This window comes from Anser brachyrhynchus (assembly GCF_964034855.1).
Source record: "Anser brachyrhynchus genome assembly, chromosome: 1".
Taxonomy (NCBI): Eukaryota; Metazoa; Chordata; class Aves; order Anseriformes; family Anatidae; genus Anser; species Anser brachyrhynchus.
In genome coordinates this window covers 88,364,775-88,392,417 of record NC_137694.1, presented here as the reverse complement: position 1 = coordinate 88,392,417, position 27,643 = coordinate 88,364,775, and the positions used below count along the sequence as shown (strand labels likewise).

Genomic DNA, 27,643 nt, shown 5'->3' with positions numbered 1-27,643 from the left:
TTACAGGTGTGATCAACGCAAGTAGTGTAACTGTGTATGAGGGCCAAAGTGAAGTGCTCTCTTCTGTAAAAGAAGTGTAAAGGTAAGTCCATGTATTAAGCTAAATGACAGTACATATGTGAGCTAGTGCTTTCATTAGGTTAGCACTGTCTCAATCTTGTTTACTCCTTAATTGTTCTTTTAAAAACACCACTGCCTCTGAATTTGTGCTTTGCTGCCTTGTCCAGGATCATAAGCTGTGACCGTAAACTGCCCACTTTGCCAGCCTCATTTCTCTGCTGTGGGATCCCAAGTGGGATGTCTCATGTTTAGAGTGCTTCTAAACATGGAACTAAGCTTTGCTGTTTGTGAAGATACCATGGGATTGGGAATGGTCTTAGTCTCTGTAATAAGCTACTTTATGAACAGAGCTCTTGAAGAAACCAAAGGTGATGTTGAGTTGCTGGGGGTAGTTCCTTTCTGATGTGTGACCCAGAAAGCGTTCTTTCAGTTCTGTCTGCTCAAGAGTGTGTATGCACGTGTACAGGAGAACATTAATATGAATGCTGAACTGAGAACTACATATTTTTGCTATATATACAGATAACTTCCACCAAATAATTAGTCATCGCTGTTTCTGTGAAGGAAACTGGGCATCTCAGCAATTGGTTTACTGTCTCCCACTTTACTTGGATCATCTGGATTTTCATCTGGTGCATTATTCTGGAGCTACCAACAGTTTAGCAATCTCTTGAACAGAAACTCAATTTTCTTAAGGGATATGGGGTCAGAGGTGGTGGAAATTACATTCACAGTCTCATTTCAAGCAGTTATAGGTTGGAGGTTTTCCCTACAAGCATGGTCCCTGTTAGTATGCATTATTTTAAAGAATAGAGATAAGTATATGATGCATCCCAAAAGATGTTGTGCAAGGAAATTTTTGGTGCAAATTTACCACTCATCCTCAACTATTAACTTCCTTAAAACAACAAGTAAGATGGAGATCATTTTGATACTGCTATGGTAAGCTAACTCAGCAGACTGTGTTCAGTTCACCTTCAGAACTATGGTCTCAGTCTTGGCCACAGGATGTGTAACTTAGTCTCTCTTTGTGTTGTCTTTCATGTCAACTTTGAAAATCATATCTTGGCTGATTTAGTCCTGCTTGCCATCATTCATGAACATAGAAGTTTAGTTTTGTCCCCTCCAGTGCTCTGTAAGCCAGGCTGTCTAGTATGATCCTTACCTGTCAGGAAAACGTGTGTTTGGAAGGATGCTTCGCTTGGTTGGAAAGGTGGCACACTACAAACAGCTCATTCATTTTCTCTACTGCACGCCATCTAAACTTTCTTTGTGATTTCCAGTGTATCATCCCTTCCTGACATGTAATACCTATGCCATTAACTTTAGTTGCATGTCTATCAGTCCTGAAATTAACATGATGGCACTAGTAATGATATTAATGCTGACTCTTTAAGTGAAGTTTATTTAATTATTGATATGGTGCACTTTATTTTTTTTTAATTTTCTGGACAGGAGGATGCTTGTGAAGATTAGATTCCTTGAATAACGCTATGTGAATGGTAGGAAGCACTGAGAGATTCCTCATAATTTCCTTTTTAAGTTGTAGACTTAAAATGTAGACCTCCATGTAGACTGAGAATGTTATTCCTAAGCTCCAGTGCTTTAAAAGAAAGACTTGGCTATAAACGGGTATCTTTCTTTGCGTGCCATATGACAGTGAAGATTGCAAAAATGTTCAAGCCTAGCAGTTGTGTAACAGGACTGACGGAACAGCTCTGAGAAGAGCTACACAACTTTTTCCACCACGGATACAGACTGAAAAATTCTGGTTGCAAAGCCAAACAAGCTATCTTGTTTTTATAGCTGACCTGTTACTTTCTCCTAATCCTTGTATATGCTATCCGAGCACAGAGAGGGTCAGAGACATTACCGTGGCTTGCTTTTTGCTGTAAAATGGTGCATACAGGGTCGACTTCTTGGTGCTTGTGGTCAGTAAACGAGTGAAGAGGGTTATTTTTGAGTAGTCCTAACTAGGTAGTCTAAGTCATTTGTTAGGCCACAAAGTATCTAATGTGGTAGTGAGAAGACAGATAAATTCTGTGCTGTGCAAAAAATACTTCAGGAGTTTTTAAGACGCACTAGTGCATGTGTGGTGGTTTTACCCAGCTGGGCTGCTGAGCTCCACCACGACCGCGCTCTCGCTCAAAGTGGGGAAGAGAATATGATGTAGAGGGCTCAAGGGTTGAGATGAAGACAGGGAGATCACTCAGCAATTTTTGCAGGCAAAACAGATTCAGTTTAGGGAGATTAATATAACTTATTGCCTATTGCTAACAGACTCGAGCAGTGAGAAACCAAAAGCAAACTCAAATCACTTTCCCCCCCATCCGCTCTCTTTTACCTCCTCCCCCCAAGCAGTGCAGGGGAACAGGGAATGGGGGCTGTGGTCAGTCCCTAATGCTTTGTCTCTGCTGCTCCTTCATAGTCACTCTCTGCCCTTGCTCCAGTGTGGCAAGTAGTAGTCATGCCTATGTGTACAGTGACTGATTTTGATTTCAGTGTGATAAATGTTATAATGTTTTCCTTCTAGACAGTGTTTTGGGTAGTGAGTTTATGGCAGGTTGTTATATCTATTTGTTCCTTTGTAATATTATTTCTCAACAATACATTAACATTGGGAAAAAGAAATACTGAATGTATAGAAAACTTTGTCATAAGATTGTGTTTTCTTCAAAGGTCATAACAGATTAATATTGTTTGCAAGTTTTCTGGAGGCTCATGAGAAGCAGGAAGCTAGTTATGGTTTCTGAAGTGGCTACAAAACTAACTTAATTAAAATCAATTACTGTGAATTCATCCTTCTTACCTCAGAATAGGGTGCTTTATAAAATCCTTTATAAATGCATTTATAAAGTACTCCTCAAGCATCCTTATGAATGATAAATTAGAAAAGTCTGGCGCAGCTTCGTTTTGCCCTACATGGGTAGGGGAAACATGGAGGAGGATGACATTATTTTCCTGAGTTCATACAGTGACTAAGGAGCACAGTTAGGGACAGGATTAACAATTCCTGAGCACCACTCTCCAGTTCAGCCTGTGGGTCTTTGTTTCTATTTTATGCTTCGGATACCGGCATCACCCAGACCACCTCATTCTGCAGCTCAGAAATGTATGAATCTGGGTATTGAATGTGTTGTGTTTCCAGAGCATGGTGGTGTGTGAACTGTACGTGAGACAGTGGATAGTTAGTCTTGACAGTACTTGGTTTGGAGCAACTGGCTCGTACTGGTAGGTTGGGGGCAGGGAGTCTCCTAAAGAACTGGACTCGTCAGTAGATTTTTTTGGGTTTTTGTAATGGAATTGTTGTCCTCAGCAGTGCTTAGATTGGATACAGGACAGTGCAACAGAAACCTTTATCAGGTGATTAACAAATAAAACTTAAAATAAATGTGGTAGTTGTAAATAATAATAGTGACTTACTCTGAAGGATCAGATCCTCTGTTTTTTCTTACAGAGTGTCACTTTGCTATCATCGGCTCCTGTCTTTGATGGTTTAAGGTGGTTATGCTAGAATGTCCTTGGTTTTGGTTATGTAATTTTAGTCATTCACAGCATTCACACTAAAGTCAGGACTTGAATGCTAGACATCTGAAATTAGGCTACTAAAAGACAGAGTTTGGCCTGCAAAAATACTAGTTTCTGTTCAGGCATAGTGTAGTCAGCAACTTGTCGATATGTGCAGTGTTGTTAGGAGACCAGCGTTTGTCTTAGTTTCTAGATATTGGCGAATTAGATTGATTCGTTTCTCTCTGCCTTTGAAAAGGCATCCAGTCCTGGGCTCCCTAGCACCAAAAAAAAGAGGAAAATTAATGGAAAACTTACCTAAACTACCTTACTTCCAGAGTGTTTGGAGGAGTGTTATGTGATAATTAAACAGGTCTGAAGGTGATCAGCTTAGAGGAGGTTTTTGACGGAAATGGTAAACGTGGACATACTGTTAGCGTTATTTCTGGAGGACAGAAGCGGTTCTGGGGGAATTAGCATACAGCCCATGCTCCATGTCACCTTATTTGGACAGCGCTCGCTCCAACCCCTGTACTGTATGGCTAAAATTAACAGAGTTACAAGCCACGCTTTTTGTGTCCTCTTAAGGATAGCTACAGTCAGTCTGTCTCAAGTGCACTGCTGTCTGTCAAAAACTGTTTATCGCTCTTTGTGCAAGAGGAAGTAAAACCTTAACTATCAAACCCTACCGAGTATGTAAAACCTTGCAAAGAGAAGCATTCCGAGTCTGTGGCAATATATGCAAAACATCTGATTCAGTGATTGTATGACCACTTTAAACCAAAGCCTGGAGGCACGTGTTTAAACCCATAAGCATCCCAAAGAACACAGAAAGGTATGAGCCTTTTATAATGCATGAAAGCTCTTGCTCTTCTACTTAGTTTGTTTCTTGCATGTATTTGCCCACTTCTATGTATAATGATTAGAAAAGTCTGCAAAAGCAAATCTTTTTGTCAAATCAAGTGATGTAACTAAAACCATGTGTCTTCATTGGTCAGGTGAAGATTTATCCACTTTAATTTCAGTATTACTGCTTACACGACCAACTATAAACTTTGTGAACTTTCCACAGCCAGCCAACATTACTTGGAGTTGCAAACCTTGTTGCTGCTATCATGTTTTACAGCAGATTTCTCAGAAACTGAAGTGATTGCTGTAGCCACAAGGTTTGAGAATATGATTGTCTCCTGATCTTTTTTTTACTCCTTACCTAAGCAGTTTTCCTTCTGGTGTCTCCACACTGTGGTGGAAGTGCTGAGTGCTAGAAACATGAGCCTCTTCAGCCAAGAGAACCACAGAAACCCTGCCCCTCGTGGCTCCCCGTCTGGCTTCAAAAGGTATTTGAAGGCTCAGGGTACATTTATTGAATATGCAATTGGTCCACAAATATATCCTGCAATTTTAAAGCTGTGTCTAAGCTTCTGTTTGTTCTCAGTTGCTGTGCCCAGTTGAGACTTCTGAAATGGTACGTCAGTCATTCAGTTTTAAAGAAAGTGACTGTGGTTAAGTGGTAGAGAGTGGTGGATTTCAAAGCATGTCATGTGTGGATTGGGCAGGTATTCAACATCAGCACAGGTTGGATGACAGAGAGGAAGGTGAAGGAGCAGCAGAAAAGTCGGTGGAAAGGGAGTGTTGGACATTGTCCTGACTGTTTTGTGTTCTGTCTCTTGTTTCCTTGTTAATCTGCAGCACTGCCCTTAGGCTCCTTTAGCCAATTTGGTAAATCATGATCTGGAGGAAATTGTTCTCCTTTGCTGCTTTTACTCTAAATAGTGGGTTTCTATGCTCAGGAAGCTCAACATGAGGAAATCCTGTATCAAGAGGTACCTTTCTGGAAAAATTACTCCTTTGGGAAAGAAGTCCCTTACAAGACCATTCTCCTTATCTTCAGGTGAGCTGTGTTGTACATACACTCAAAGGCAGAATGGTTGTAAATGCCCCAAGAGCAACTTTTGCTTGTAGTAAGGTATCGTTTCCCGATCAGAGATGACAAACAGAAACAGCAATGTGAGATGCGTGCACATCTTTAGCTATACCAAAAATATGTGAGCTAAATTTACTGGAGCCACAGAAGTCTGTATTTCAAGGCTATATACAATGAAATGTAAGCAAAATAATTCACGTTATCTTTAAATGCACTGAATTTTGAGCAAACATATTTTTTTTTCATGTAGACATTTGCATCTTTAATAATGAAGTATTTTGTGTTTTCTGAACTCTTAAAATTTTTACAGAACTAACTGACATATGGTCAAGGCTTTCCCCTTCAGTTTGTGAAGTGCTGTAATTGCAGGTGCTACAAAGAACTTGGTGTCAGTTGCAGGCAGAAACTGTAGCCTGTCCTTCAGCGAAGACTGACCACTGGGACTCAGTTCTTCTAATTTGTCTCACTTCCTCATGCTGCATTCAGTGTTGTGCTGCTGGCTGCTGTGGGACAGGATGTGCAGAAACTCAGAAGCAAATTCTGCCAGCAGTCTATGCCTCTCCATCCTCCCTGCTCTTCTGTGGTGGTGGTGGTACATAGAGTGTGATTTTTACTAAGGATAGCAAAGTAGTGTAAGCATATCAGTCCAGAATTTTTTGTCTTTTTTTTTTCTCCTCCAGTTAGATGAGTTGCTATGTGTTATATTACAAAAAAGTACAGATGCAGAAGTTACTGAAGAACTGGTGCCAAGCAACTAGAAGCTTTGTTACTACATGAATGCCTGTGTGCGTGGTGAGGCAGCATTCCCCAGTCAGAGATAAGGAACAGGGGCAATAGCACTAGAATGTGTGCCCAGAGTTAACCCTATGAACAGTGTGTGAAATCACAGAAAACTATGCTTATTTTCTTCAGATGTTTTTCCTCTAAAAAATTACTTTTTCCAGAGGCAGTAACCACAGTTCTCAGTGACCTTCTCACAGATCCCTGGGAAATAACCTTTAGTAAAGGTTGTCTTGTAATTTCTAAATATGATATTTATATGAATATGAAAATATAAAATATATGAACAATCTTTTTGAACAATATTATGAGCAATTCATATATATATGAACATATATGAATTGTTCATATATATGAATTATATATATACAACATATAAACGTCAACAAAGTCCTGGAAGTTTTGCAGTCTTTCATACTTTCGCTTTGTAATTTGTGTTGTGGATCAGTCAATTGTTGAACAAAATGCTATGCACCATGGTGAAGGTTGTTCAGCAGTGCAGCAGCTAACTTTGAAAGGTAGGGCTTCAGTTAGTTTATTATGTGAAAGGATAGCCTAGGTTTCCCACTCAGCTCGGGAACCTTGGCAGCAATAATGAAATCTCTCATTAGTAATGGGAAGAGGAGGCAATTACAGAAATTGGGAAATGCAAAGATGGATTTCCTAGTGCAACCATTGGTTCACTGATCTTGCTGGGATGGGTTTGGATCATTCTTGGAGACGGGAGAAACATTGTAAAGAGCCAAGGCTTGTGGGCAATGTGGAGGAACAGTGGAGCAGTCCTAGGTCACTTGGTTCGAGGATGGGGAATTTAAGAATAATTCAGGGACTACTGGAAGAGAGTAGGAGATGTTATGCTTAGTGATTTCTAAATTGTATACTTCTTCACCTAGGATCATAGGATAAACAGGTTATCTAGACCAATGTCCTGCTCCAATAGGGTCAGCTATGGAATGGCATGCACCCATGTATTGTAGTGACTCCTGACAGATAGCTGTCTTCAAGTTTTGTGACTCTGTGTGAAGATGAAGACAGACTGATGGCACATCCTCACACTGGTGAGGAAAAATGGAGATAATGGATGTTCTTCTTCTTTGACAAAAATCAAAGTGGACAAAAGTTCACTTAAAATGTCTAGACTTATTTTCTCAATGGAATTAATAGTGTTATGAGTACTTTGCAAGAGAAGATTTCTTTACTATTAGCACAAGACGTGCTTAAGTTTCTCCAGAAGGATTTGCACTGCTGTTTCTGGAATGCTGCTGTATTTTGCATGTTAAGTGTCTCTAAGAGCTAAAACACACAGGGCCTGGGATAAGGTGACGGAAACTTTTATACAGAATTTTTTAGGGCTAGCATCCAGTCTCATTGAAAGGGCAAGAATTTTGTTGTATGCTCATCTCAGCCTCAGTGGATATAAAATCAAGAGAGAAAAGATGGAAAAAAAACACTTAGTAATCAAAGACTAGTTGCTCATCTCTGGCCAGAGCAGCCTAACTTGGCAAAAAATTAGATGGGACTGGTTGAAATTCTGCACTCGTACAAAACCGGTAGGCTCGTGCTCAAACTAGTAGGCTCTCCAGGGGTCACCTGAAACGAGCCTCAGAAATCTTATGGTAGGTCTGTTGGGGGGCAGGTGGAATGGGGTCCTGCGCAGGGAGCTGTGTGGGTCTGGTTAACTGGTCTGTATTGCTTGGGGTGTGTGCATTCAAAACTCTGGTGTGACCTTCAGGCTCCTCTCCTGTCTCCAGCTGGCTAGTGAAGATACGTGGGGCTTTTCCTCTTTGTGGGGATAGTGGTTCTTCACTGGTGCTTGTATTTGCACACACAAATGTATGGGTTGCCAAGGGCATGTTGTTCCTCTTGAAACCGAAGGGTGTTTGTTTTGGGTTCCCTGGGCTGTATGGGCAGACAGGACAAGGGCCATGTACTGCTGTTGAAGATGCTAATGCAGTTCCTGTAATTTCCCAACGCTTCATTTAAGAGGATGCAGACTCAGGGCACAGCTGTTCTTTGATTCTTTCCTTTCGAATGTGCATGTGTACTTAATAAGGGTATCAAGAACCCTTTATTTGTTCAGTATTTGTTCAGCTCTAGTGATTTGCACTATGTCTGTGTGTGGGGGGGATTGTCTTGGGGGATTTTTCCAGCATGAACGTGTGTGCCCTGATGGGTTTTAGGTATGTGTAATCAGCTATTGGGGAAACAGGAGAAGTGAAGCAAAACCATCCATCACCAGTTTAGTTCACTGCATCACAGTTTGTGTTTGGGGGGGACTGTTCTGGTAAAGGGCAGGTGACCTCCCATGCAACCAGGTACAGGCTGTAAATGTGGTGTGATGGGAAAGAGGTAAAACAGCAGAGCTCTTGTGAGAAGTGAGCCAGTTGCATTTCTGTCACGGTAGAATGCAATAGCTGGGATTCAGTGTGACATACCTCCGGTGGCCCAATTTTTCCCTAATTTACAGAGGCCTGTGACTTAGCTTAGTTAAGTGTACAAGTTTCTTAGGGCATCCCTTGCATTGAGTGGGTAATTTTGAAGACTTTGAGAAATGAGGTCCTTCCTGCAGTAGACATCTGAGGCAGACAAAGAGGTTCTTCTGGAAACCCTTAAAAGCTTTTTTTCTCTGGATGGAAATGTTACTTAAAAATCCATTCAGAATTTGCGATTTTTTTCAAAAGAAAATCTTGCATGTTTGTCCTAGGATATGATGCCTCTTGTGCCTCCGAAAGAATTGGTGGGTTGCAAGGAATTTAATTAAATGCCTTAGTTAGTTACTGGTCCATAATTGACGCTTTGCAGGTACAGTAAATAAAGAAGAGGAACATAGAAACACTCTTAAGATTATACGGCCAATTGGGAGCAGCTTTGGGGTAAAACTATATGAATTTCCAATTCCATTTCTAATCAGTTCTACATGTCTATCCTACAGTTAGAGCCCAGCATCTCTGTAACATTTTCTTTTATTGCCCAGGAATGTATTCTGCTCCAGTGACAATCTCATCAGGTTGTCTGGTACAACTTCTCATCTTCCTTCGTGGTTGATCAGAGGAATCAGCCCTCTTCAGACAGCAGTAGTTTTTTGTGTCTTTCTTTAATAATACCTTAATTCTCAAGAGTGCACTGCAAGAGGATTGAGAACAGCATGCTGTCAAGAGGTATGATGTATCTGGTGATCTTCTCTTAAAAAGAGTATTTCAACTACATCTGTAAGGTAGGTTTAAAAGTCTTAAGCATAGTGTTTTATTGTGCCGTATTGAGTGTCTCAGAGTGTTACTTTTATCCCTCCATCACATTCCTTGTGGCACATAAAAGAATTTTAAGCAACCTATAAATGCTGTCTTTATGATATGGTTAGGAATGGAGTCTTTTCAACTGAAATGTGAAAATGCATGTTATCTCTGTCCATGATTGAGTTTTCCATTGCTTTTTGAATAAACACAGTAAGTAACGTGAGATATTTTTGCAAATAAATCTTATATGGATTTAGGCAGAAAAATCTAAGTGATGCGTTTCTCAAGTTGTCATTTTACTACTCTGCCTTTTTTTCATGATTTTTCTCTCCTGGAGAGATCCCCAGATCCAAAACTCCGGTGAACACACCCAAATTTCAGTTTCTAGTGAGACAACAAGAAAAGTTTAGGAAGAAGTACTCTAGGGAAAAGAACCATGGGTGAATGTGAACTTGATCTGAACTTGATCACCTCTCGATATCCAGGGAATACTTTAAGGTTTTCAGCATTGCTAGAAATTCATTTAATAGAATATGCGTCTCCGCTGCAATAACTATCTACACTTGGAAGTAATCAGAACTATTTCTGTAAACCACTGGAAAATACAAGGTAGAAAGCCTTACAGTCCATATTCTTAAACTTCTAGCATGTGGAAGTCAGTCTCATGGTGGCCTTCCTGAGTTTCAGAAGACTTAGATCTGCCAGTACTTTGGTTTTGTTTCCATGGAGCTGAATCTCTGTTGCAATGTGGTTTGGACCTGTTCAGGGACCACTCAATTTGCAGAGAACTGGGTGTTACGGTGTTCTGCCTTCCCCCATATTCAGATTTGACCTAGTCCATTCTGCAATGAACTAAGCTGTCAGTCCAGAAGGCCATGTCTGTTTCATTTCAGATTTTTGGGGTACGTAAGAATTATCTAGTCTAAAAAGGCCATATTTATTTTTGCTGTCTTGGCCTCAACCAGGATTTTTCCACTTGCCTTTTAGATTCAACTTCGCAAGCTGAATTTTTGATCCCACAAAAAAAAAAAAAATGCTTCTCAGCCCCATTTAGTATGTAGACCCCTAAAACGTTCCTAGTGGAGATCTGGACCTTATTAAAAAAAAAAAAATAATAATTCAGTCTTCTGACAAGAATGTTTTTTCTACATATCTTAGTCTGGATTTGCTAAGCACTTAAAGTGGCAATACAAAATTAGATGAGCTGGAGATATATATATATATATATATAAATATACACACTTGATCAAAGAGTATGTATGTGCTATTTAAAAAAAACTTCTTAAAGCTCTTAAATGCTCTAATTTGCTCCAGGTATCAGCAGATGCAGTTTCTTGTGTCGGATAGCAAAGCTTCAGCAGAAGGCACAAAGGGGTAATAAAAGGCGAAATAAAAGCACGGCTGACCTGTGGCAACCTTTGACAGCTTAGATCCTAATTTGACTTCTCCAAGTGTTGTCCACTCACAGCAACAGATTTTCCTCTAATTCTAGTGAAACTGGCCAAAGCCTAGAGACTACAGGCATTGTGTTTGCTGTCCTTGATAGGGTTGTTCAGTCAAGTTCTGATCTTGTAGAAGCTTGATTGAACCCATACGTCCCAATAGTTTTGTAATAATATATATATATTATATATTTTCCCAAAGCAAATGCAAAGCACTTCACCCTGTACACAGTGGCACTAAATATAAATTGTGTGGTTTCTGGCAATTATTCCATATACAGACTCTTCTTTTTCTATCATTATCATGGGTCAAAGTAGGAGAGCTATGTCAGAGAAACTGTGTGTGATTGTTGCGCTTGGCTTGGACATCTGGGATCCTCATGTTCTTGTCCCCTGGCAGCAAGGTGATGGACGAGCACTGACATGGCACGTAGTAGCTGGTGCTGGGACCTTTGGCAGCAGAACCGGTGCTCTCACTGGGGGCAGCCAGAGCCTGTGCCCCAAGCGGTGTGTGCGAAGGCTGTGAGTACGTGGCAGGAGCGTTGAGACAGGATGATGCAGTGTTCTGCCATCATCAGACCGTTCACCTGGAACTCGGCACTCGGCGTGCTCCAGCGCCCCGAGGAGCACTGTGGCACGGAGCCGTCTCCGTGTGTGTGCTGCTCAGTGGACCTGCTTGGGTCTCTCCCCACGTAGCTGCTCAGCACTAAGTGGAGTTGGGGGTTTCATGTGGGTGGGATGAATGTGTGGTGCTCCCCCTGGAGCTCTCTGATAGCTGGGGAGAAGTGGGAAGCAGTCAGGTATGACAAGAGGAGAATGACAGCAACTATTAATGTGCAGAAGTCTGATTTCCTTCTGTAACCCTGATCGGTCTCATTTCAACACCAGAGAGAGCTGGAGGGGGAAGCTTGTGTATTAAGTGTGACAAACACATGGATTTTATCTTGTCAGAAATGGAAGCTGAAAATCTCCAGCTTGTTTTCTCTGTATTTTGAAAGCATGGGACTTTTCTGCTCTGCATTACAGGTTAGCAAAGAAGTCTGCTCCCCCAAAGTATGTGACGATACGCAGCAAATGAAAGTGCTACTGTGGGTTTTCTGCTTGGTTTATTTTGAGCAGAGGGTTTCTGCAGTTTAGGTCCCCAGTTTGCTGTGCAGAACCTTGTCTCCTTTGCCACTTCAGGATCCTACGTGCCATGCCCCGTTACTTGGGTGGCCCATTTTAGACAGAACAGCAGTGTCTGGTTCAGTGGGTCTCAGACAGCCTCAGCATTGCATAGCAAAAGTCAGTGCTGTGGCAGGAAGCATGAGACGAGGACCAGCGGTGTGTGTCTCATGGAGATGTGTCTGAGGTATGGCAGACCTTCCGCAGGAGATCCCCGGGTCCTTCTTTGTCTGTGCCTGAGCATGTGTATCTGTACAGGCATATTTCAGCCTGTACAGTTTGTATGGATTGGGCAGAAAGGGGAATCATCTGCAGGTTGTCTCTGGGATGGAGGCAAGAGGAATGAGAGCTAAAGTCCGGTTCTCTCATCTGCCTCATTCAGCATCTAGGTTAAGAGCTGGTGAGAAGAAATTCCCCAGGTGCAACTTTATGTAGGAATGGCAACAAATGAATGATTTGGGGAGGTGGGGAGAAGCATCAGTGACCTGGGTGTGGCCTGTCCGCTTTCCTAAAGCTTGACACATGGGACCTCCCTGCCCTGGTTTGCATGGTAGGAAGAACATTAATCTGTCAGACATGCTATCAGATGGTGTGGCGTGCATCTGTTCAGGCGCATGGCGTGTGCATTTAAGGTGTGGATCAGCTTTGAGAAGGGGCTGCTCTAGGTCTGTCCATCCACAGCCACACCACAGCCTCTCTCTGCCCCTGCAGGACCACATAAACAAGGTGCAGCTGGCTGTGTGTCGTGGATCAGGCTGACTGCTTTTGTTTGAGATGCTGAGTCCCAAAGCAGCAGAGCTGCTGTGCTGTGCAACAAACGTGTTGAGTATGAGAGCTGTTGTGGAGCAGCTGAGGCAAGGGCCAGTGGGGCAGGTCTCATGCGGAGCGTACGGTGTTTGACAGGAGCTGATGGGGAAATCCTACGTATGCCTCAGTTGATGATTGTCTGTAAGTAGGAGTTTGGGAGGGTACAGGTTTATTTCCATTTTACAGCTCTGTGTGGGGCTGTAGATTCCCTGACAGAAAAGGGTTTTCATCTGTGACCGTTGTCCTGCTATCCTGGTACATCATGTTTTGTCCAAAAGTCACTTGCTCTGAACATGATCTAGAGGAGTACCCAGACTAGGTAATTCCACTTCCTAAATAAGTTACTGAGTAGCTATGACCTCTGCAACTTTGCAGTTAGAGAAACAAGCTGCATAGCACTCTCTTTATCACCATGTAAGCATACAACTTTGTGTTTATCTTTGAAAACTTACTTGCTCTCTCTAGTATATAATTATTATATAATACTTTCTATTATATAAAGTTATATAAAATTATTATATAATTTCTTGATCTCTATATAATATATATAGATCTATATATAATATAGATCAGGAAGGAGTTCAGGGTCCAAGCATAGAGATCTGTCTATTTCCATTTAACAAAGAATTCGTATTACTCTTCCCTGTCATCACATCTTCTCCTTGTGGTCTCAGGGGTCCTACTGCCACCACTCAGAAGCATCTCTCAGACCTGCACCCTGTTCCTGCCTCATGGCTGCACTCAGTGTGTTAATTTTTTTTTTCTCATGCACTGATAGCTTTGCTGTCCCATCCATACCTACAACTAACAGGGCAACAGGCCTCCTTCCTCCCAGGACTGCAGCTCTGTAGGTCATGGCCGTACCATTGCACAGCTGAGCAACCGAGCTGTGGGTTTTCTGGCATGGGGGTGATGCTGCAGCCTGTGGAGATGGTCCTGTGCATCACCAGAGCTGCTGTGTTGTTTTCATTTCCATGCACAGAGGCTGCGGTGCTGGGCTCTGCAACCTCCCCCTGTGTGAAGGGAGGCTGCGTGCATTTGTAGCCGTAAAAATAGGTGCGCTGCTGGTGGTCACCTGCCTATTTAAAGGAAGGTATGCAGAGCTCAGATGTACAAACTTACTTCGCAGTGCTTCACAGCTTATTTCCTACTTTACTAGCTCAGGTCTCTCAGTCTCTTGTGCTCCAACAGGGACTTGTGTAGGGAATGAGTGTCCTTCCTCTGTTAAAAGTGGTTAGCAATGCCATTAGCGGCTGTAAGGGCAAAATGGCCCTCTGAACTTGCAGCTCACCAAGTAAAAAAGATTTTAGTTCACCTTCCAACTGCAAATTACTTTTTTTTTCTTGTGGTTTCTGTTAAGCCTCACAAGGTGCTTTTTGTCACGGAAAACTTCATGCATCTTTATATAAAAAGGGGAAGTATTTTCTCCAGCTACTTTGGGGTGTTGTGAGCATTCATTAGTTAATGTCAGAAGTTAGTGTCTGGTCTCATCTAAAGATTCCTTATGTACAAAATTTGGGAGAGTTGATTTTAAGAAAGGACTGCTGATTGATGGCAACACAGACAGTGCACGCGCAGTCATCTTCATCCTGGCTGTGACTTCTTTTTTTCCACTGGCCAGGATGTTGAGGGACAGAAGGAGCCTAATGGGACTTCATACCCTGTGTGATGTATGGGGCGCTAGCAGTCAGAAATATTGAACTCATAAATGTACTCGCTTGCCCTGGAGTCACTGCGAGGGAGACTAAATGCAGGACACCACAATGTCACCGTCATGCAGAGTCTATTCTATAACAAAGAAGCTACAGCAGAAAGGCTGTATTTTTTCTTTCATTTTACTGCAAATCTGCAAATGAGCTCTGCAAGGCTGCTGTCATTGACTAGGAGAGAAGGTGAACTTTTGCTGGATTTTGCTGTGGGCCGACACCCTCTGCCTTTTGCTGTTTTTCTGAGGCTCTGAGCTTTTTGGAGTTCTAGTCTGAAGCGACCCTTGTACATGCCGTCTTTTTTGCCTCCTGTCTCCACCAGAGCACTGCAATCCTAAGCTCTACCAGCTTGCCCTTCAAACGTGGAGGTGAAATGAAGATGGACACGCACATCCAAGGCAGATGGCTAGCCACAGTCTTGCAGCAGTATTTGGAGGGAGAGTTTTTTCAAGTAATTTCAGCTGAACAGAAGGAAATGAAAGTGTTTCTTGCTGTAAATACTTTTCTCTTTCCTCCTTCCACTGCTCTGCTGCAAGTGTCTAAAGACTCACTTCACTGCTTTTCTCAGAGAAGGCTATTTCTGTCACATCATAGATCAATTTAGGACTGTCCTATGCATGTATGGTAAAGACAGGATGATGCTGTGGTAGCCTTGAACTAACTTGTAGGTTTTAGACGCTAGGGAACACAAGGTATTAAGATTTAATTGTCATTGCTAAGAAGTTGGAGGGGCCAAACCACTGGCTAAAATGTGGAATTATCAAGCAGAGCCAAACTGTTTTAAATTCCTTACATGTGCTGTTTTTCACTATTTCTTAGAATCATGCGTATATACAGAATTGCACCATGTGGAGCTTCCTTAACTCATTGGGCTGCGTGTCCAGAGAAACAACACAAAAGCATAAGATCACCAGCTGCATCCTGAACTCCCGTTGCAGATGTTCCCAAGCACATCTGCTAAGCGTGTCTGAGAACATCCAGATGCCGGCTCTAACGCTGTGGCAGGTTCTGCTGCATTGCTTCTGTGCAGCACTCCTCCTCCTCGCTCTGTGTGAAATACCAGGGAGTTTTAAGTCCTCTCAGCGAGTGTGAACAAAGTGGGGCAGTCGCACTGGCTCTGTGGATACGTGTTCCACAGTGGTTCTATAGGGCTGGCTTTTTGGTCTAATCTCTGGGAGCTGTACTCCAAACAGAGCTGGAATAGCTTTCAGCCTGTATTTGGTATGGTTTTGCAACGCAACTTAGCTTTCTGTAGCCTGTATTTTCTTGGGGTGGTTGTATAGAGAGCTTTTTCCTGCCTGGCAGTACCAGCACAACACTGGAAGAGCCCAGCAAAGTTCAGGCTGGCAAGGTATATTTGTATACAGAGGGAGAGTCTTCTCCCACACCTACTGCTGGTGAGGATCTCGGTGAGGGACAGTTGTTGGTACTGCAGAAAATCAGCCTGTACATGCAGTGCTTTATCTGACTGGACAGACTTCTATTCCCTACGTGGGGATTCTGTACTTCAATAAAGTGTAAAAGACTGCAAAAAACAGGTTTTTCCCCTTTGCCCAGTCTCTGCGTTGGCATCTTGCTAGGTGGGGTGAGTTGACCAGAAGAGCTTTTCCTTCTCACCTCCCAGTCCTATTCTCACACTTGCAACCCGCTCCAAGGTGCGGGACTTTGCAAAGCACATTGTGGCTCGTGTCGGTTCAGTCTGAATTCAGTCACCCAAAACCTTGCAGGTCTATTTTGTAACATTATTCAATCTGTCCAGTATGGGGTTTTTCTTTTTTTTTTCACTCTTGCTTCTGACATCATTTCCTGAACGCTATATTCACTGAGCTCTGTAGCCAGATCATCGTCTCTGCATATGATGCAAGGAGCTCTTTAAAATGGATTTCAACTCTCCTTTTATTCTGCTGCTGATAATAACCGTTACTGATGGTAAGTGGGATTTTTCTTTATGGCATTGTGGCACAGATTTGCCTAGATAGGTGGACACCTTAATTTTATTCCAAGATCTTTAAGGACTCTACCAGGCTCTGGGATACATCAAGTAGTGTAACTGCTAATGCATGAAAGAGGCAGTCGGACTATGGGAAGATGTGTAATTTTTTTTTTTAAGTAAACTAATTATAACTAACAATATAGTACTTTCCCAGTGTACTGTGTCTGTAAAAGCATTTCAATGGAGAACATAAGATCCTTGTATGCAAAACGCTGGTTGGAGGGGTGGAGAGCAATGTGGTCCTGTTCCTAACACTCAGTGTGACCTTGGGTCAGTCCCTGAGCTGCTGTCACCCTGCCATTTACCCATCTATGATTTGAGTACAGCAACTTAATAACGTCCAGGGATACTGTGAGGCTTGTTCATGCTGACGCTGCGACAGTACTCTTTGGGTAAAAGAAGCTGTGCAATCAGCAATTGCTTCTGCTACTATCTACACTAGACCTATGGCATTAATGCCCTAAGCATTTTTCTCTGCACAGACAGTCAGCAATCAGGAGAAGTGGTAGATAGAGGGTAGGGTCTTGTAAAATTTGGGGAGAGGAAAGACCAGCTGTTCAGACTTGTGTCACTGTGTGCGTGGTGTGTGTACGACGCTCACGGTAGCAGGGAAGAAAGCTAGCCTTTATAGAAGGCATACTGTCACCCTTCCTGCTCCTCTGATTTTTTTTGATTCCTGGTGTCCCCAGGGGTGGGTCCCTCTTACATCTCACCTCAGTTTTTGCCCTTCAGGGGGGCAGCTGAGGATGGATGACAAACAGACGGACACAGAAAGCTCACTGCCCATGCTCTGTGCTCTTTTTCCAGGCTCTGTCACCATGATTAGTGTGCTCAGCGGCAGCTCAGCAATGTTTTCTATAGGAACTGAAAACCTGCAGAACCTCTCCAAAATGAGCAAGGACAATGAGAGATGCTTCGTAGATGTGGTAAATGGTACTTGGTTGGCCAGCTGTGGCACATGTTACAGACGTCTGAACTTGCAGAATGGCTCTCTAGTGCTAAGGACTGTGGAGAAGGAGGATGAAGGAAATTATGAATTTGTTTTTAACAACATCAGCAAATCCTTTGCACTGAAAGTGCTTGGTAAGTGACTTTGTTAACAATAAATAGCTTGTGAACCTGTGAGCCTGTCTGGAAGCTGCTGCCTTGAATTTCTTTCTAAGACACCTCTTGAGCTTGCAGGAGCTATAGGTACCTCTGGAACAGAAGGCACAGCTTCATAAGTCTCAGAGAGCAGGAATGGTAAGCATAAGCTAAAGAATGCTTTTTGCATCCGTGTTGTCAGCCTTTCCCGTCTGTTGAGCCTCCCTTCAAGTAGCCAGTCAGTTGAGCTATGTACTGTTTTTACCTGATGTAAGAGGCAGCAGCATCAAGTGTTTTTAAAGCTGAGTCTACAGTATATAGACATGCAGCTGGAGACTTCAGTCCATTTCTAGAGCAATCTTCCTGATGGGTTTCATGAAGAGATGGCTTTGTGCAGTTGAGAAAAGGTAGTGAAAGAGTCCAGGTACGATTTTCTGATTCTTTCCTGCCCACTATCAGCTTTGAGGTCAGTATTTTCTGGGTCTGTGTAGAGACCTGCAGTAGGTACCTTACCTTGCAAGTCTCTCTGACGTCATCGCCGTGGCCTCAGCATTCCCACTCCCCTTCATTTGCCTGGTCATCCACCTGTGGACTGAAAAGAAGGAAATGAAGTCACTGATGCAGAATCCAGCTTGTTGTTTGGGTTAATACAGAGAAGGCTTAAACAGGTTCAGTCCCTGGCTGAACAGTGCTCTAGATAGCCACTAACCATGGGTCTTGTCCTCATCTCCACCGTTCCTTTTACAGAACTTTCACTTAAAAGATTTTAAGAGAAATTGGAGCGCATGAAAGTGTAATGAAAATGTCAAAGCAAACTGACCTCAGTGAAGACAAATGAATCCTTACGCTGTTCAAGTGCAAACAAGCAGAACTGTCACAGAGAGTAGGTCAAAGATGTGACTCCTTGGCAAAAAAGATCAGGGGCTTAGACTGGAAGTAGGCAAAGATTGCAAAGTGTCCTGTTTTTTTACCTCTATTTCAGTGAATTTACTCTGGGAACTCTTGTCTCCTCCTTGTGTTCTGTTGCCACATAAAGTCAGGGAAACAATTTCACAGCAAAGGTATTTCTGGAGGCAGTAATTTTAGTTGAAGTTGATGTCATAGTTGAGGAGGGTGATTTCTGAGCTTGTTTACATAGATGATTTGCATAGATATTCTCTATGTGACCCTTATGGTCATCAAACCATACAACCTCTCTGGTTAGCCTGTATTTGCAAAGTGGCAAATGTCAGAAGTAGCTTGGCTCCTTATAGTAGACTGAAAGAGAGAAAATCAGGAAAACACGATATGATTGTTGATGCATTGCTTCAGTTTCGGTTGTCCTAGTCTGGGCCGTTCTATCTAACTGTGGGTGTCTTGTGTTGGTACCTATGTTAGACATGATCTCTACTAATTCCTCGCTAAAACAGTAGAGACAATGACAGCAAAAGTACCTGGTCAAGGAGAGGTCTGACTCTCCTCTGAAGCTACAGTTATCCACTGATTACGGAGGAAGCCTCTGGCCACCAGATGCTTAGGGTGTGTCCACGATCCTCAGATCATGGGTTTCTGTTGTTACCTTTGTCAGTTTCTACATGGAAAATGAAGAGAGGCTGTATTTTTGTGGTGTCCCCAAAACATTGACCAAGAGTCAGCAGTAGGGTTGGGTGAGTGCTGCCAAAGGGCTGGGAGCAGGCCCTGAAGAGTGTTTACTGATTGCTGTGCACCCTGGCTAACTGCAAATGCTGTGGGAGTCTTCCTGGTAGGAAAAGCTCCTGCCCAGCTCTCAGTCAGTGCTGAGTCTGCTCATTGTCTCTCTTCCCTCCCTGTTCCTGTTGCCCCGTGCTGCATGACCAGAGCCAGCCATTGCTATCCAGTGCTTCCCCAATGGGACCGGAGAGTTGTCCTGCAACGTGCCCAGCAACGAGAGGATGAGATTTGAGTGGCTGCTGAATGGCAGTGAGCTGAAGACCTCCGAGGCTTGCATTAAGGATGGTGGGAAGAAGGTTCGCCTGGACAAAACCATGCATGGGGAGTTTGTATGTGAGGTTCACCACAGGAACGGCGTCGCGAGGTGCGGGCCCATTGCACTGTCTTGCGACTATGGTGAGTAATGGCAATGCCAGAAAATCTCCCTCTTGGTCTCTTGTGGTGGGAATCTTAGGAGTTGTTGCTGTCAGCATAAAAAACGAGGTCTTCTGTCCTCGGGCAGCTGCCTTCCAGACTTACCACATCCTCCGTTAGAAAGTGTCCCAGTGACTTCCTTCTTCCTGCTCTGTCTCAGACTGAGCCTACAGTCATAGAAAGGGTGAAAGTTTGTTCAGGAGGTCCTTCTACCCAACTCTGCTGCAGGGAAGGATCTCTATTTCTTTTTCTACTTCCAGTGATGGAGATTTTACATGCTTTTAAGAGTCAATGTAGAAACACGAGATGCTTCCTACTCTGACATTCACCCGTTACCCTAACTGCCTTCCAATTTCTGCAACATTCTTGGAAAAACACTTCTACTAATTCAGCCCTGTTGCTGCTGGACTCAGCTGAGGTGTTTTTCCTCATCTTTCTCCTTGTCTAGACCAGCAACACAAAGATATACCAGACTATATAAATACCTCACCTCTGATAATGCAGGGCCGATAAAGGTAAAGATGCAAGTCATTTACTTAAAAAAAAAATAAAAAATAAATAAATTAAAAAAAATTAAAAAAAAAATCTGTGTCCCTGCTTGGGTATGTAGTTCTGTGAGAAGGCCATGACCTGATCCCTTTGCAAGCTCTCCATAAATGCTGAGTAACCTGCTTGAATGAGACCATGCTGTAATGAGACAGTAAATGTGCATCCTAGGACTGCCATAACCTCAAGATGCAAAGCACTGGTCAGTGTTGTAAGCTGACTTCTAATAAAGAACAAAATCAAATTGATTAGATATTCACTTGCATCTCCAGTAGTGAAGATCTGAAGGTTTTTGTCCTCTCTGGCAGTGAAGATGGTCATCAGAACTGTGTCAGGATAACATAATTTAACCGTAGGATTTTTTATTAATTTAGTCATAAGTAACTTAACAAATCTTTGCTGCTAGAGAAATTGTACTGTGCAATAGCACCTAGTGTTTCAGAAATTGTCTGAAATGCTCTAACTCTGCAGCAGATTGGCTACTGTCTTTTCTCATGGCTGGCATAGAGTTGGTATAAAAGCAAAAATACTGACCTAAGCACCGTATTCTGTGTTCTGGCACTTGGCAGAAATGCTGTGGGCTGTTTGTGCTTGGTTGCATTGGTGCTGCAGGCCAGCCTGTACAAGTTTGGCATTGGTGATTGTGGAGCAACAGTCCTAATATTGTCCAGTTGAATTGGCCAAAAGTTGTTCAGTATGGTCAGACCCAAGTTAACTGAGACACTGGGGAGTGAGGATGCAAATGTCCATGAGCTCTGAATCAAGCCCTGTGATAAACTACACGACTGCTGACAGCTACCATTGTTTATTCTGGGTGGCTGCCCAATTCCCTGGGTGTGATATCAGTTTCTCATTTCCTCTTCAAAAGCCCACGAGGGAATTTGGTGATAGCTCTGCTGGGATGAGCACATGCATAAACATGTATTGGGAAGGGTGTGAGAGCAAGGAAGTAGCAGCATTTTTACTTTTTAGTCACCAAATGCAGCCATGTTCATAAGAAGTGAGATAAAGCTGTTATGGATACTAGAAAAATGGAGAGAAATAAGTTCAATTAAATGAATTAAAGACTAACTCATTTTGTGAGTTATTTGTTCCAGACAAAGGGATAAATATAGTTTTTCCACAGTTGTTCCAATTCAGATACAAGATCTATTGTAAAAGCACTCATTTGGGCAACCTGTTGGCTGATGAAATTAATTTTAAGTGTTTAAAACAATTTGGAAGAAATACTATAAATTTCCAAGGCACCAAAGGGCTCTCATTGTGGAGGATCTAAAACAAATGGCTCAGAAGTTAACAAGTCAACATACATAAAAGGATTTTATTATTCATATTTTGATTACTGCCTGTTTTATTTCTGATTTTTAACATAATACTTCTTGGAAAGACCTTCTGAACAAATGGCATTTTTAAAAGAAATATTCAGGACCATTTTCAACATATTTTAGGCCTTGGACAATATTCTCTTGAGTTTTCCTCAAAAAGGAAATAAAATGATCAGGGCAATGATTTCTCATTTCCTGAAAGTTTAATTTTGAGCCTAGACTTTTAAAAATGTGCTAACTGTCCCTACAGAGGCTGGCCACGCAGGAGAATTGTGCTGGCGCTGTGCTGCGCCCAGCTCAGAAAGGAGCTTGTCTGCAGCCTTCTTGGGGGAACCTGAGTGGCGCTGCCCAGAGTTTAGCCAGTGTGTTTTTAAAAAGAGAGATGCAGGGAAAGTGAAGAAGTGCTGTGTTTGGATAGCTGGTCTGGTTCCTCGCTGTTCAGTCTCGCTATGTGAAGCTACTGCTGTCTTGTTCAAAGGGGTTGAGTAGCAGGCAAGAAGAGGTCCCAATGATTCAAAAAGCTATGGTGAGGTTTAGCGTGCTTTAGAGGCCCTGGTGTCTGGATCCTCTGGTGTCTGATAAAGTCAGATCAGAGCCTGCACTTTCTTTGAGGTTGGCGTAGTTGCTGTACTGCTATCTGAAGTGGATTCTCTGAGGCATACTCTGAGCACTGAGGGCAGACTGTGGCCCTTCTTTCAGCAGGAGATGCTAGCTTAGGTCTCCTTCTGGGCTTCCGGTTTTCACAAAACTTTTTGAAATGTAGCATCTTTAAAACCACCACCTCCTCCATTAAATTTGATCAAGTGTGGATTATCTGAGATGTTATTGTTCAGAGTAGACAAACAGATGCACACAGCATAGTTGTGCGAGTCTCTTTTTATAATGAAAAATTCCATACCACGATTAAACGATGTGACATGAATGACGATGTGCTACAGCTCATAATTTCTCTCAAACATCCTTGATCCAAAGCAACAGTAATGCCCACATGCACCAATCTGGCTGTGGGGCTTTTTCCAGCTGGGAGAAAGAAGCTTGCCTGCCCTGGCAACTAACAATGCCGTCCTTCCTGCAGGAGACCTGCTGCAGTACCCGTTGTTCATTTACATCCTGGCAGGATGTGCAGGGGGTGCAGCTATCCTGGTGGTGGTTGTGTCCTCAGTCATCTGTTGCTGCATGAAGAGGAAGCACAAGTTCATCCCAGTGCCTTCAGGTGAGTGGGGAGCTCTGTTGCCCCTGGGTCACCCAGAAGGGGCAGTGTGTCTATGGGCTGGGGTGGAAATAGCCCCAGCATGAACTGGCCTCACCTCGGTGGTTACTCGTTTTCCATCCAGCTCTCCCTTGACCCAGTGGAGCAGAAACCTACTCGCTGACAGGCAACTGCTAGGACTGGTGGGGTCTTGAAGAAAACTGTGCTTTTCCTTTTGTCAGCTCACATTTGCTAGCGTGTGCCAGAAAGAAACGCAGCAAAACTTTTTCTATGGGCAAGAAAACTGAGCCTCGTTTGGGCCTGATTCTGACGGAACCTGATGGCTTCTGCTGGCCGTCCTCTGTCAGCACCTGTCCCCAAGTGCTCTCTGCCTGCGTGGCCACCTCAAGCTGTGATCCTGCCAGCACGACCAGGCTGGTCTCTGGCAGGCCGGCAGTGGCCCTGTGTGCTGGCATCTGTCCGCTCTGGGAGCGGAGCCAGCGCCACGTGAGGGGGAGCCGTGAGTGTGTGCTGGAGGCCTGGCCTCACAACGAACGTGCCAGCGCTGCCGGGGGCTGGGGGGCCTCTTCCCTTCAAGTTTCTCATTTTGGCTTTGCAGAGGATGAAAAGGATGACGGAATAGCGATGTCAGTGGTCTCCAGTGAAGCTGTGAAGAGCCCCCCCAACGGAGACCATGTGGAGGCTCAAGCTGTCCAAATCGACTGCCCTCCAGTGCCGGGTGCGTCCAGTGACTTGTTTCACGCCAGACAGCCTGCTGAGGAGGGTGAAATGAACGTGTGTGACAGCGGGGGGGACCTGGCTGCAGAGGGAAGCCTGAAGCTAGCTAGTGAGGGCTGCTAGGCCGCTGAACTCTGTCTGGGTGACAGAAGTTGCAGCAGGTCGCTTATCGGTGCAGTACTGGGTAGCTCTTGCCCTCATCCAGCTGTGGGATGTAGCAGCAGCCTTCTCGTAAGTGTCCTGCAGAGGGTGCTGCCAGCAGGTTGTATGCTGTCTGTGCCACTGTATCCTGTGCTAACATGTCCCTTAAAAACAAAAACAAACCCAGCAACCCCCATCCCCCAAATTAGCAGCTTTCCTGCAATTTTTATCCCCCCCCCCCCCCCCCCACCTTTATCATCAGTTTTATAAGAATCAGCAATGTTTTAGCAGGCAGACGTCGTCTTTGGGACAGCATCTACCAATATGCTGTAAACAGGGCTAAATCCTATCAAAGTCAGGTTTACATATTTCCTTAAACTGGGGCCAAAATAGGAATACAATCACATTTTATATCCTTCAAAATAATCAATAATAAAACCCCACAGCTTCAGCATAGTGTGGTCAAGAGAATGCAGCAATAAAAACCTTTCAGAAATCTGTGAGCACTCAATATTAATACTCTGCTTTTTGCATTATGTTTCCCTCAAATTTATGTCACAAACGTGAATGCTTGGCAACACTTTCCTTAGTAATGCATCATCAAGAGCTGAAGTAGGTCCAGCTTAGACATCATTACACAGGTCATAGCTCAGCTCTGCTGCCTCTGCTCCCTGTGTCCTTCGCTGTACTGTGCATGGCCTCTCACCTGCTCATCTGTGCTTTTTGTCTATCCTTACATGCTTCTTTGCCCTGCCTTCAGTTTATTAAAAACATTTATTAAAGAAGCATCATAATTAAATCATTGTTAAAGAAGCATTTGTTGAATGTAGTGCAAGAAAGGGGAAAAAAATGCAAGTCATTCAGGTAGTTGTTTAATATTAATAATAATGTAGAACTTGTTTCTATTTTAAAAAAATCCACAGTATTGGTTTGACTAACAAAACATCCCATATTTAATTTTTCTACGAATTAGTAAAAGCAGAATTACATGTGGGAAGTGTTAAGGTGAGAACATATTAAAAATGTGTACATTTAGCTAGCTTTTATGATTTAAATAAAACTGAATAGATTTGGCTTTGGTGTTTTGGTATATTTTGGGTTGTTGGGCTCAGAGAGCTTCAGCACCAACATGTCTTGCAGAGAGAGCTCCATGAGTAGTTATGAAGCATATTGAAATGTGGCTTGTAGAAGCCTGGGGAGGGGGGTGCTTGAGCTGGCTGGGCAGCTTGGAGCACTGAGGGCTGGGGAGGGGAGGGGATAATTTCCCCAGGGATGAATGTGTTGCACATGTGTAAGCTGTTTCCCCCTTCTTTTCCAGACACTGCCCAGATTGGTCCAGGCACTGAACCCCCACCCCTGGTGGAAGAAAATTTGCCAGTGGTGGTAGAACCTGAGGAAATGCCAGAACAGGAGATGATAGGTTATGTGGAAAGCCAGGAACATGCCTCAGACTGTTTCCCGGACCCAACTGATGACTGATGTGACATGATTGCTGTTTCACCCTCTCCTGAAGCCTGTGACACCCGTCCTTTGCATCCCATAGTCTCACTGTGTGTAAGAATTGGTCTGGAAAAATTTAGCAGGGGAAAGATGCGATGTGTCAGGCCTGCTATAACCTCATTTAAAAACAAAACAAAAAACAAAACCATGTGTGGCTCCAAGGCCATGCTGCCATGGGCTGGCAGGTTCCCTAACAAAACTGGGCAGCTCTCTGGTGCTTTGCCTGTTAGCAGATCTGCAGTTACATGATAGAGCCCTGAGGACAGCCTGAGATTGGATGGGTGATACCTCCTGCTCCCTGCCCTCTTCATGCCTTCCCCCATCTTTGCCAGCTAGTGGCTCCTGCAAGGGACAGGTGGATTGTGGTAGCACACCTGTCCCAGGTAGAAATGAGGACCTGCCAGAAATTTCCTGAGAAAGCCTCTTCTCAGGAGATTTCAAGGCATTTTTTCACAGGCCTTGCAAAGAGTTTGACCAAGTTTTCAGCTAAGTACCTGCTGTGCCAGGTATTTATCTGAAGCGCTCCTCTGAGCTCCAGACCCTGTTGAGATTTGGGCCTCGCCATGGACTGCGTGAGGTGTGAAGCGGTGGGCAGGAAGCGCTGGTGGCTTGCTCACATCCTGATGCCCTGTGATAGCAGGGGGCTGTCGGATACCTTCCACCAGAATGTAACTGCTTGGGCTGTCAGAGCTCATACAGCTCTATCGCTTGCTTGCCTTCAGCAGGAGGTTGCCTGGGGCTTGGGTGCATTAATTTTGGCTGAAACATTGATTATAATGCTGAGATCATTCATCAGTGCAAGCATTAGTGCCTTTATCGTAATGGTTTAGCTACTTACCACAAGCTGATTAAGTTGGCCATCTGCCTGTGTGTGTAGGCTTTCTCAGTGCTGCGCTATCTGCACAGACAGCAGCAATTTATGGAGTCCCTTAAGCAAGCCTTGCTGCTGCAAGCATCCTGCTGTGCTTAAGGGAGGCTTGTGAGTGCTGCAGCCGGGGTAGACCTTCAGGGAAGAGGGAGGAGAGGGCAAGGACTCAATCCCATGCTGCAGGAAGCTGAGACCCTGACAAAACTGCTGGGGGCTGCTGGGCCACCTGAGTGCTGCAGGGCCGTGTTGCCAGAGCAGGGTGTTTACTGCATAGGTACATTTTGGTAAGCAAAAGCGAGGTGGTGGGTCTGAAATGGATGGGGTAGGGAGGTGTGCTGCCTTTCTCTCTCTTCCCTTGCTCTGTCCCTTCTGTCATCGTGCTGACGCTGTTTCCCAAGTCCTTTGGAAGCAGGCTGGAGGTGTGCCTTGTAAATGCCACCCACCCCCTGAGGTCTGCAGGCACCCCTGCAAAAGAAAAACCTGCCGAGCACTTCTCTCCAAGCGGGGGAGCTGGCGGGGTGGCTGCATGTTTCCCTGGATGTCCTTCGTGTCTGCACATGGCAAAGCTCTGCGTCGGTGGTGCCCAGCTATAGGCTGTTCTGCTCCTTGTTCCCGTGTTCTGTGGCTGTCTAAAAGGTTTTTGGATCCTGTGTGCTGTGTTGGCAATGATTCAGTCCATCTCTGCTCTTTAAGGATGCCGTAGGAATCAGATTTTTCCATGGTAAGAGGGAGACGATGACTTTTCTCATGGTGCTGTGCTATCTCCTTTTGGTACCAACATTCCTCAAAGGCCGTGAGCAGAGTGACAAAAAAAGTGTGTGATATGGGGTGCTGGGGTGGCAGCTGCACTTAACATCCCAGTCACTGTGCTGCATATGTGGATGGGGGCCACAGCTGTGAAAATGGGGAGATGTGGCCAGCACTGTTTCTCCTCTGCCCTTTCTGGCAGGGGCAGGCAGGGGATGATCAGCTCCGGCACACGCGTAGCCTCAGGGGCTGAACGCTGCTCCCAGCTGTGCTGCAAATGTGCCAGCATTTTGGGGCTGAGGGTTGGTGAGGTGACAGAGCTGGGCCAGCCTGTCTGGCTCCAGCTCACCTCCTTGCTCTCCTGCTTCTGGGATGGCTGGGGATGCTGTGGCTGCTCTTAGCACCCTTACTGTTGTACCCCCAGTATGGGAGGTTTTTTCCCCTTGAGATGAGAGTCTGAGACTCGAGGCAGATAGGACACGCACAGCTGGTTTTCTTTGCTTCCCTGATGAAGAGGCTGTTCAGCAGTGGGGCAAAGTTTTCTGCTACTGTGAGGTCAGGAGAAAAGTTGTACAATTACAGGAAGAGTACAGGCTGCACATGCTCATGCCCAGCTATTGTTCTTTTTATGGTGTTCTTTTTCTTTTCCCTGCAATGATTTTGTTCCTAATAAAAAGATCTGTTTTCTTACTTGTTTTGGAAGTGTTTAAGTTCTGTTATTTACTTATTGTTTCTTTATGGCTTTCATGGAAAAGGCAGGCTGTTTTCCAATTTTCCGTATGGTCAA

General features: G+C 44.0%; 1 protein-coding gene across 2 annotated transcripts; it reads left to right on the top strand.

The window, feature by feature from the left end:
* On the top strand, positions 1–27,546 carry LOC308189101 (uncharacterized protein). Of its 2 annotated transcripts, none has more exons than XM_080578834.1 (6): positions 1–82; positions 17,424–17,699; positions 19,536–19,784; positions 22,749–22,886; positions 23,482–23,601; positions 25,060–27,546. In XM_080578834.1, exons 2-6 carry the CDS (start codon positions 17,435–17,437, stop codon positions 25,218–25,220), a joined length of 933 nt encoding a protein of 310 aa, XP_080434960.1. In that variant the 5' UTR covers positions 1–82; positions 17,424–17,434; the 3' UTR covers positions 25,221–27,546. The 2 variants fall into 2 exon arrangements, with proteins under 2 accessions (XP_080434960.1, XP_080434959.1); XM_080578833.1 differs by lacking the exon at positions 1–82 and adding an exon at positions 15,715–16,552.
* Positions 27,547–27,643: the final 97 nt, after the last annotated feature.

What these genes read in the sequence shown, in the direction of transcription:
- LOC308189101 (XM_080578833.1), top strand. Translation starts at nt 16,501, where the DNA reads ATGGATTTCAACTCTCCTTTTATTCTGCTGCTGATAATAACCGTTACT. An exon ending in GATAATAACCGTTACTGATG is followed by an intron (nt 16,553 to 17,423) that starts GTAAGTGGGATT and finishes CTCTTTTTCCAG; the next exon opens with GCTCTGTCACCATGATTAGT. An exon ending in CTTTGCACTGAAAGTGCTTG is followed by an intron (nt 17,700 to 19,535) that starts GTAAGTGACTTT and finishes CTGCATGACCAG; the next exon opens with AGCCAGCCATTGCTATCCAG.